The sequence below is a fragment of the Mustelus asterias genome, chromosome 8, assembly GCF_964213995.1.
Source record: "Mustelus asterias chromosome 8, sMusAst1.hap1.1, whole genome shotgun sequence".
NCBI lineage: Eukaryota > Metazoa > Chordata > Chondrichthyes > Carcharhiniformes > Triakidae > Mustelus > Mustelus asterias.
Genome location: NC_135808.1, coordinates 4,226,909 through 4,238,203, shown reverse-complemented (window position 1 = coordinate 4,238,203; position 11,295 = coordinate 4,226,909). Strand labels below are relative to the sequence as shown.

General features: G+C 49.7%; 1 protein-coding gene across 2 annotated transcripts in view; it reads left to right on the top strand.

The window, feature by feature from the left end:
• Positions 1-784: 784 nt before the first annotated feature.
• Positions 785-11,295, top strand: part of LOC144496742 (butyrophilin subfamily 2 member A1-like) — a 42,020-nt gene continuing 31,509 nt past the window's right edge. Inside the window, exons 1-4 of one of the 2 annotated variants that reach the window (XM_078217254.1) lie at positions 785-879; positions 4,930-5,014; positions 6,827-7,186; positions 10,180-10,464. In XM_078217254.1, coding sequence (XP_078073380.1) covers positions 4,939-5,014; positions 6,827-7,186; positions 10,180-10,464 — 721 coding nt within the window. In that variant the 5' untranslated portion in view covers positions 785-879; positions 4,930-4,938. Of the gene's footprint in view, positions 880-977; positions 1,178-4,929; positions 5,015-6,826; positions 7,187-10,179; positions 10,465-11,295 lie in introns of those variants that run through there. The other variant, XM_078217255.1, reaches the window with a different exon arrangement.

Genomic DNA, 11,295 nt, shown 5'->3' with positions numbered 1-11,295 from the left:
GGGACGGGCGGGGGGTGGGGGGGAATGGGACGGGCGGGGGGAATGGGACGGGCGGGGGGTGGGGGGAATGGGACGGGCGGGGGGTGGGGGGAATGGGACGGGCGGGGGGTGGGGGGAATGGGACGGGCGGGGGGTGGGGGGGAATGGGACGGGCGGGGGGTGGGGGGAATGGGACGGGCGGGGGGTGGGGGGAATGGGACGGGCGGGGGGTGGGGGGAATGGGACGGGCGGGGGGTGGGGGGAATGGGACGGGCGGGGGCTGGGGGGGAATGGGACGGGCGGGGGGTGGGGGGAATGGGACGGGCGGGGGGTGGGGGGAATGGGACGAGCGGTGGGGGGAATGGGATGGGGGGGAGGGAATGGGACGGGGGGGGGGGGGGTGGGGGAGTCTGGGACTTTGCCTGAAGGGGTGGTAGAGACAGAAACCCTCTTTTCATTAATAAAAACAAACATACTTCAGATAACTGAAACATGCCAAGCTACAGGGACCTGGATGAAGAAAGTGGGGATGAAACTGTACAGGTGTTCCTTGGTTAGCACCGACATGATGGGCCGAATGACTTCCCTACACGCTGATAAATGTTGGTGAACATCAGGGAAGTTTAAATCTGAATTGTGTTGTGGGGGGGGAATGGGCAGGAACTGAGACAAACTATTAGACAATGTAATATTGCAGAGAGGGGGCTTTGAGGATAGCTGGGGTAAAACCCTTGTCAGTTCCGGAGTTTGTGAATTGGACCGCCCTCTGTAGATTTCAATCGGAAGAAAAAGCGGAGGTGACATCAAATTGAAACTGAAAGATTTCTTGATCCACCCGCCCTGCTCCTGCCGAGTCGAAGCTGGGGGGGGCCGCTCTTGTCGGTTTATACATTTCAGTCGGTGAGTTTCTTGTTAATTTCTGCTGCTGTCAATTTCAGTGGAACTGAGTCAGTGCAGAGAGAGCGGCTGCTGTACAGAGAGAGCGGCTGCTGTACAGAGAGAGCGGCTGCTGTACAGACTCAGGCAGGCCATTCAAATCCCACACAGACAGACTGGTGAAAGCAACACACAGGCCTCGGCGGCGAGATTAGGGAGGGGTTGGATCGCTGGGATGAGAGTCCAGAGCTCCTGAGTCTTTTGCTGAAGGTTTTGGCAAGGGATCTCTCTCATATCCCACTCTTCCCGAGAGGAGAGTCTGGTGAGAAGTTCTGGGGTAGCAGTGAGGGGGTAGGAGGGACCTGATCGGGACATAGGGGTAAATAGGAAGGAGCTTACTCAAGAACAGCTTCCTCCCTGCTGCTGTCAGGCTTTCGAACGATCCTACCTTGCATTAAGTTGATCTTTCTCCACACCCTTGCTATGGGGGGAGGTTTAACACGGATATCAGAAGGATGTATTTTACACAGAGGGTGGTGGGGGCCTGGAATGCGCTGCCGGGCAAGGTGGTGGAGGTGGACACACTGGGAACGTTTAAGACTTATCTAGATAGCCATATGAACGGAGTGGGAATGGAGGGATACAAAAGAATGGTCTAGTTTGGACCAGGGAGCGGCGCGGGCTTGGAGGGCTGATGGGCCTGTTCCTGTACTGTATTGTTCTTTGTACTACATTCTGCACTCTCTCCTTTCCTTCTCTATGAACAGTATGCTTTGTATAGCGCACAAAAAAACAACACTTTTCACTATCCCAATACATGTGACAATAATAAATCAAATTAATAACCAGGGGCATAGATTCAAGGTCAGGAGCTGGAGATTTAGAGGGGATTTGAGGAAAAACCTGTTCACCCAGAGGAATCCAGAACTCCCTGCCTGAAAGCGTGGGTGAGGTGGGAACCCTCACAACATTTAAAAAGCGTTTAGGTGAGCACTTGTAATGCAGTGGCAGACACGGCTACAGACTAAATACTGGAAAGTGGGATTAGAATAGATAAGTCCCTGACAGCTGGCACAGACACGATGGGCTGAAGGGCCTTTTTTGTGCCGTGAAGCTCTATGATTTCCCATAGGACCAGACTGACCTTTCCCCGCCCCCAATGTGGGATATTCTCCCAGTCTTTCCCAGACTTTTCCTTTAAAAAAAAAACTGCTACTGCCTCTGAGATCTTCTGAGGTTGTGAGAAGGGCAAGTTATCAGGAATATTGAACAGCTGAGGAAAAGCGAAGTGGTGGCTGCTACCTCAGAAAATTGTGGATTCAAGTCCCACTCCAACACAAAAAAATCTAGACTGAACATCTCACTGAGCAGAAGCTGAACTGGACTAGCCATATAACTACTGTGGCTACCAGAGCAGGTCAAAGGCTAGGAACACTGTGGTGAGTAACTCACCTCCTGACTCCTCAAAGCCTGTCCACCACCTACAAGGCACAAGTCGGGAGTGTGATAGAATACCCCCCACTTGCCTGGATGGGTGCAGCTCCAACAACACTCAAGAAGCTCGACACCATCCAGGACAAAGCAGCCCAGCTTGATTGCTAACCCACAAACATTCACTCCCTCCACCACCGACACAAGCTGACAGCCGTGTGTACCATCTACAAGATGCACTGCAGGAACTCACCAAGGTTCATTAGGCAGCACCTTCTAAACCCATGACCACTACCATCTAGAAGGACACGAGCAGCAGATACCTGGGAACACCACCACTTGGACATTCCCTTGCAAGCCACTCACCGTAGATAAAGGCAAATTACTGTGGATGCTGGAATCGGAGACAAAAATAGAAAATGCTGGAAAATCTCAGCAGGTCTGACAGCAACTGTGGGAGAGAGAATAGAGCCAACGTTTCAGGTCAAGATGACTCTTTATCAGAGCTCAAGTCATTCACCATCCTGACTTGGAAATTTATTGCTATTCCTTCACTGGCACTGTGTCAAAATCCTGGAACTCCCTTCCTAACAGCACTGTGAGTGGACCTACACCTCAGAGACTGCAGCGGGTTCAAGAAGGCAGCTCACCACCACCTTCTCAAGGGGAAATTAGGGATGGGTAATAAATGCTAACCTAGCCAGTGACACCCACATCCCATAAATGAACTGAGGGAGTGTGCACTGTCAAAGATGCTGTTTTTCAGTTGAGGCATTTAAACCAGGCCCAACTTTCCTCTTGGGGTGTGGATATAAACGATGACATAGCCACTTTTTCAAAGGAAGGGGAGTTAGGTGCTGGTGTCCTGGCCAACATTCAGCCCCCAATCAAACTCCCAAAGAATAGATTACCTGCTCATGATCACACTGCTGACGGTGGGAGTTTGGTGTGTGTGCATTGGCTGCCATGTTTAAACATTACAACATTGGTTAAAGACGGTTTGGCATGGTGTGAAAGATGCTATATAAAGGCAAGGCCGGAATTCTCCAGACCCCCCCGAGGTGTCATAAATCCAATCCAGCCACGAATAAATCCAATCTGAAATACAGGTGAGAATGTGGAACTCACTGACACAAGAGGGCCGATGAATGACAGATGGAGTTTAATTTAGATAAAGGTGAGGTGATGCATTTTGGTAGATTGAACCAGGGCAGGACTTAATCAGTTAATGGCAGGACACTGGGGAGAGTTACAGAATAATGAGATCTCGGACTACAGGTTCATAGCTCCTTGAAAGTGGAGTCACAGGTGGACAAAGTGGTGAAGAAGGCATTCAGCATGCTTGGTTTCATTGGTCAGAACATTGACTACAGGAGTTGGGACGTCTTGTTGAAGTTGTACAAGGCATTGGTACGGCCACACTTGGAATACCGTGCGCAATTCTGGTTACCCTATTATAGAAAGGATATTATTAAACTAGAAAGAGTGCAGGAAAGATTTACTCGGATGCTACTGGCTTGAGTTATAAAGAGAGGCTGGATAGACTGGGACTTTTTTCTCTGGAGTGTAGGAGGCTGAGGGGTGATCTTATAGAGGTCTATAAAATAATGAGCCGCATTGATGAGGTAGATAGTCGACATCTTTTCCCAAAGATAGGGGAGTGTAAAACTAGAGGGCATAGGTTTAAGGTGGGGGGGGGGGGGGGGGAGATACAAAAGGGTCCAGAGGGGCAATTTTTTCACTCAGAGGGTGGTGAGTGTCTGGAACGAGCTGCCAGAGGCAGTTGTAGATTGTACTACAGTTGTACTATTTTGTCTTTTGTAAAACATTTAGACAGCTGCATGGGTAGGATGGGTATAGACGGATATGGGCCAAATGCAGGCAATTGGGACTAGCTTCGTGGTAAAAACTGGGCAGCATGGACAAGTTGGGCTGAAGGGCCTCTTTCCATGCTGTAAACCTCTATGACTATGAGCGTGGCTGTGGTGCATTGTACAGAGAACATTAAGGGGGAAGCTAAATAAACATGTAAGGGGGTTAAGGAACAGTGATCGGGCTAAATGAAGAAAGTTGGATAAATTCTCTGTTCCTGTGCTACTTTGGTCTCGTACTGCCCTCAGTTTTACACGACTAATCCTCACTCCTTCCATTCCGTTTCTCCAGCGATTGCTACAGCTTTTACCACTTCCACTCGTGTCTGTCTGTGTGTCTGTCTGTGTCTTTAAAGTTTATTTATTAGTGTCACAAGTAGGCTTACATTAACACCGCAACAAAGTTACTGTGAAAATCCCCTAGTCGCCACACTCCAGCGCCTGTTCGGTTATAGGGAGGGAGAATTTAGCATGGCCAATATACCTAACCAGCATGTCTTTTGGACTGTGGGAGGCAACCGGAGCACCCGGAGGAAACCCACGCAGACGGGGGGAGAATGTGCAATCTCCACACAGACAGTGACCCAAGCCGGGAATCGAACCCGGGTCCCTGGCGCTGTGAGGTAGCAATGCTAACCACTGTGCCACGCTAGTGTGTTCTTGATGTCAAATATCTGGGATATTTTAGGATGTATAATCTCACTCACCCCTGTGAGAGAATGTGTGCGAGTGTCTGTACTTTACTGATGTCAAATATCTGGGGATATTTCAGGTAACAACAATGCATCGTATCCTGCTGGATATCCGGATTTCCAAAATATTTCTCCTGCTTCAGATTCTTGTTTGGATCTTTCACGGTAAGAATGAAGCCTTGTACATTTCGTGACAAATAATAACTTATTTTGCATTTGATCTTTTGCCTGGTGGGATGGATTGGTAGCTTGTCCATCTCTGAACTGCTAAATAATCAAGGGGCAGAAGGGTCGGGGGAGGAAATAAATCAATAAGAATCACTGGAGATAAAGGTACCAAGGAAACGAATGCGACTAAAGGCCGTTAAGTCCCCTGGAGCTGATGGATTGCATTCTGGGATATTAAAGGAAGTAGCTTCAGAGATAGTGGATGCACCGGTTGTAATCTTCCAGTAATCCTTAAATTCTGGAAAAGTCCCAAAGGATTGGAAAGCTGCCAATGTAACACTTTTATTCAAAAATAGAGTGAGAGGAAAAACAAGTAACTATTGGCCAGTTAGCTTAACGTCTGTCATTGTGGAAACGTTAGAGCCCATTGTAAAGGATACAATGGAGTGGAGATGCCGGCGTTGGACTGGGGTGGGCACAGTAAAAGTTCACAACACCAGGTTAAAGTCCAACAGGGTTATTTGGTAGCACGAGCTTTCGGAGCACAGCTCCTTCATCAGGTGAGTGCAGGATTTGTTTCACAAACAGGGCATACATAGACACAAACTCAATTGCATGATAATGATTGGAATGCGACTCTTTATAGGTAATCAAGTCTTTACAGGTACAAACAATGTGAGTGGAGAGAGCGTTAAGCACAGGTTAAAGAGATGTGTATTGTCTCAAGCCAGGACAGTTAGTGAGATTTTGCAAGCCCAGGCAAGTCGTGGGGATTACAAATAGTGTGACATGAACCCATGTCTGCGTGGGTTTCCTCCGGGTGCTCTGGTTTCTTCCCACATTCAGAAAGACGTGCTGGTTAGGTGCATTGACCCGAACAGGCGCCCGAGTGTGGCGACTAGGCGAATTTCACAGTAACTTCATTGCCATGTTAATGTAAGCCTTACTTGTGACTAATAAATAAACTTTTTTAAAAAACGTAAAATCCCGAGTTCATCGGATCTTCCCATTGTTTGTCCCTCGCCCGATCCGATTCCCGTGGCAGGTGGGATGGTAGAATTCCGGCCAGAGAGTCTACAGAGGGATATAAACAGGTTAAGTGAGTGGGCAAAATCTTGGCAGATGAAACATAATATTGGAAATGTGGAGTTATGCACCTTGGTGGGAAGAATAAAGGAGCTGGATATTATTTAAATAGAGAAAGACTGCAGAAAGCTGCAGCACAGAGGGATTTGGGATCCTTGTGCATAAACCACAAAAAGCTGGCATCAAGTTCAGCCAGTGTTAGGGAAGACAAATGGAATATTGGCCTCTCTCACTTTCTCCCCCACCCCCACCTTCCCTCCCTCTCTCTCTCTCGCCCACCTTCCCTCCCTCTCTCTCTCGCCCACCTTCCCTCCCTCTCTCGCCCACCTTCCCTCCCTCGGTCTCCTCTCTCTCGGATGCTATAGAATCAAAGAATCCCTACAGTGCAGAAGGAGGCCATTTGGCCCATCGAGTCTGCACTGACAACAATCCCACCCAGACCCTATCCCCGTTACCCCACATATTTACCCTAGCTCGTCTCCCTGACTCTAAGGGGCAATTTAGCACGGCCAATCCACCTAACCCAGCACATCTTTGGAGTGTGGGTGGAAACTGGAGCACCCGGTGGAAACCCACGCAGATACAGGGAAATGTGCAAACTCCTCACAGACAGTGACTCAAGGCAGGAATCGAAGACAGTGCGAACCACTGTGCCACTGTGTAGATGTAACAATCTGAGCGATGGATCTGATTCTCTCTCTCTCTGTCGGTTGGTTGTTATAGATACGGCGGCGGATTTTGTGGTGACGGCACCTCCCGAGCCAGTTGTGGTAGCGGTCGGCAGGGACGTGGTCCTGGACTGCCAGCTGGTACCAGCCAAAGATTTGGACAAGATGGAAATCCGCTGGATCAGCAAATTTGGCTACTCCTCACCCATACACATGTACAAGGACGGGATGGAGGATCTGACGCATCAACCCTTGGAGTACCGAGGCCGCACTGAACTGTTCCTCAACCAGATCGGACAGGGGAATCTCTCCCTCAAACTCAGAAATGCCCGTGTCGCCGACAAGGACGTATACAAGTGCTTCGTCGCATTTGCCAACAAACACGATGAGGTCAAAGTAATCCTCAACGTGGCAGGTCAGTGGCCATTTTGAAAACATGGGCTGAGGAGGTGGGGCGTGGTCTCAGGCTGAGGGGTTTAGGACAGAGATGGGGCGAAACGTCTTCACTTAAATGAATTTTTGGAATTCTCCACGTAAGAAGACAGGGAATTGAGGCATGAGTAGGCAGGCCATTCAGCCCATCAGGCTCACCCGCCATTCAGTGAAATCATGGCTGATCTCGGATAGCAACTTCACTTGTTCCTGGTTTTATAAAGCGAAGGTGGATCTCTCCTTTCTGAGAACTGACATAGAATCACCCAGAGAGGAGCAGCTCACCCCATCATCTGTAAAAACTGTGTGAAGTGGTGTGATCTGCCCTTCAACAACTCCTCATGGTTAAATACAAGATAAATCCCTGACACTCGCTCTAAAATCAACACGTAACAATTTACTTATCTAACTGACAGTGAACACACTAACTAAACTATTAACAAAGCAAATAAAAGAAGATTCTAATGGAATACTGTTGAGATAAATACAATTCCCACTCATTAACAAAATAGAATGTAGTCACTCTCACAATTACAACCAGGTTTGGCGTCTTCCGGAATATTCTGGGCCTTCCCTATCGATTCTTTTGTCTGGAACTTCTTTCTTCTTTGGTAGGGAATGGGATAGCTTGATCTTGGTTTCAAAGCTCGGCACAACATCGTGGACCGAAGGGCCTGTTCTGTGCTGTACTGTTCTATGTTCTATGTTCTACCTTTGCTATCGAAATGGCTATCTAAGACATAAATAAAGCTATGAAAGCCAGCAGCTAGCTAACTATCTCTCTCTCTCTCTCTCTCTCTATCTCTTTCTCTCGCTCACTCGCTCTCTCTCTGTGTCTGTGTGTGTCTCTCTCTCTCTCTCTGTCCCTGTGTGTCTCTCTTTCTCTCTCTCTCTGTGTCTGTGTGCCTCTCTCTCTCTCTCTGTCTGTCTGTCTCTCTCTCTCCCTAATGCCCCCTTCCTTTTATACCCCTGATTACATATCAATATTTCCCACAATAGGATTGGTCCAAGGTGGTCAATCTTTTTGGCAAAACGATTGAACTAAATCAAATTAACTGAGGGATAAATCAAAAGGAGCAGCCCCCCCTAAAGAAGGGAACTGCTCAAAACAAAAGACAAAGTAGAAAGGAAACTTAAAATGTCAAATTAAAATGTGACTAAAAGGGTCAGTAATACACTCCAGCCCCTGCGGTGCCCAGTGGGCACAGAAGGGGTCCAAGGTTGTCAAAACCATCAGACTTAAATTTAGTAGGTTCTTGGTATCTAAGTGCCTGATTCAAATTGATTGGCTAAATTCAAAAGCCTGTTGTCTTGGTAACATTGCTGCTTGGCCTTTCGATATTAATGTTCCAGTTTGGGTTCTCTGTGTACTTGCATTTTTTTTAGCACAGAAAAAGACCATCTTTTAACGGAACATGCAATCCTTCACCCTTCGCATTTTACAATTTAGAAACATCAATTCTAACTTTCAACTTCTGAATCTACAATTACTCGACTCAACTTTGCAACACCGGTCATTCCTAATTCCCTTCATATTCAAAAATCTATGGAGCTCTGAGTTGAATGTAGTGACCCCCATCCCTCTGGGACAGAGAATTCCAGCGATTCACAGCCCTTGTGAATGAAGAAATGCCTCCTCAAAATGGCCAACTCATCCTGACACTGTGGCCCCTCCCTCGTGTTCCAGATCCTCAATCCCAGGGGGGCGGGGTGGGTCGGGGTGGATGGGGATGGTAGGCACCCTGCCAAACCCCTTCAGAATCTGGCATGGGCTCACCTCTTATCCTCTCAAAAGCCAGGCAGCATGGGCCTAGCCACTCAATTTTTCCTTGCCGGATAATCCCCTCATTCCTGGATCATTCGACTGAATGAGCCTTTCCGGAACTCCCTTTTTTGGTCAAATATTTCCGCCCCTCAGGGACCTGTGTATGCTCGGTTGTTGGGAATGTTCAAGGAGGAGGTGGATGGAATCTTGAGTGGGAATACTGAGAGGGGGGGGTGGTCGAGATGGGCGCGGGTTAAGGGAGGTTGTGGATAGTGCAGGAAGATAGGTTGGTTATGAACTCAGTGACTGGTAGAACAGGCTTGAGAGGCTGGAGGGCCAGTTCCTGTTTCTATTTTACTCTTCTTGTGATGTACGGGACCGGTGGAACTTTCTAGTAGTTTCCTGCCCCTCTCCCCGGTGGTGTTTTAAACTCTCTCGGTATCGCTCAGCTGAGGACGATGCCAATTCCTTCATCAGCGAGCGGCCAAGTTGAACTATTCCCGGGAATTTGGGGCAATCGGATTCAGAGATTTATCCGTTTTCCCGCTGGGATTGCCACCTCTCCTTTCACAAACCTCGGGATGGAGTTTTCCTGTGCCAGGAACGATACTGTCAATCCAGTCGCGATAAATTGTCCTAAAATTGCGCTTGGTGTCTGAATTAACTGATTGTGAGCTGGTTCCTGCTCCCACTCCCTCACGTATCACCCAGTGTAAAATAACTGACCAGATCTGTCCAGCCAGGAACACGTCTGTCACCAGGAATAAGAACTTTCAGCCAGAGGGTGGGGTCCAGCTCCTGTGAGTAACCCGCTTTCAAATCACGCGAAATATAACTTTGAAATAACAGAGAACCATTTAATGGTGGACATCAGGCTTGTAGTCAATTCAATGTGTTTTTGAAGATTTCTAAAAGGTGCCTAAAGTAAAATATTAGCCTTTTATTGTCTGTGCATCAAAGAAATATGAGGGTTTATTTCTGGAGCCTCCTCAAAGGCCCAAGAGCCTGTACTGTTGGCGGGGATTAATTTGATCTTGGGTAGTTCCCACCTGGACTGCCCCATACTCCCCCCGCTCCCCCACTACCTCTGACTGGGGTCTTTCCCTAACTCCTTTGACCATGATAACCCCCTCCAGCAGGGGGAGTTAGTACAGGTAACCCAGCACAGGCTTTGCGGCCTACTCTCCTGCCTAATGTCGGTGTTGTTGCAGGTACAGGCCAGCAGCCCCGGATCGGGATGGAGGGTTACACAAGAGATGGCGTCAGACTGGGCTGCAGATCAGAGCGCTGGTTCCCGCAGCCGCCTGTCCGCTGGGTAAACGGGCAGGGAGAGAATGTTACAGCCCAGCCACAGACCCAGTACCAGGTGGACCCGGAGGGACTGATGGCGGTTCAGAGCTTCATCGAGGTCCCCCAACGCTCCAGGAACGAGTACACGTGTGTCATTGTCAACAAAGACCTGGAGGCGACACAAGAGGCCCACATCCAGATTGCAGGTCAGTCACACGCCAGGATGGCTTCCAGAAAGATTCAGCGATATGGGCATCAATATGATTGAGGATAAATGTGAAAACAGGAAGAATTAGTGTCATTAACACCGGGGGTGGCAGTGAGTGCGGGGGGAACCGGTTCCGGGACAGTGAGTGAGGGGGGAACCGGTTCCGGGACAGTGAGTGAGGGGGGAACCGGTTCCGGGACAGTGAGTGAGGGGGGAACCGGTTCCGGGACAGTGAGTGAGGGGGGAACCGGTTCCGGGACAGTGAGTGAGGGGGGAACCGGTTCCGGGACGGTGAGTGAGGGGGGAACCGGTTCCGGGACAGTGAGTGAGGGGGGAACCGGTTCCGGGACAGTGAGTGAGGGGGGAACCGGTTCCGGGACGGTGAGTGAGGGGGGAACCGGTTCCAGGACAGTGAGTGAGGGGGGAACCGGTTCCGGGACAGTGAGTGAGGGGGGAACCGGTTCCGGGACAGTGAGTGCGGGGGGAACCGGTTCCGGGACAGTGAGTGAGGGGGGAACCATTTCCGGGACAGTGAGTGAGGGGGGAACCGGTTCCGGGACAGTGAGTGCGGGGGGAACCGGTTCCGGGACAGTGAGTGAGGGGGGAACCATTTCCGGGACAGTGAGTGAGGGGGGAACCGGTTCCGGGACAGTGAGTGAGGGGGGAACCATTTCCGGGACAGTGAGTGAGGGGAGAACCATTTCCGGGACAGTGAGTGAGGGGGGAACCGGTTCTGGGACAGTGAGTGAGGGGGGAACCGGTTCCGGGACAGTGAGAGAGGGGGGAACCGGTTCCGGGACAGTGAGTGCAGGGGAACCGGTTCCGGGAC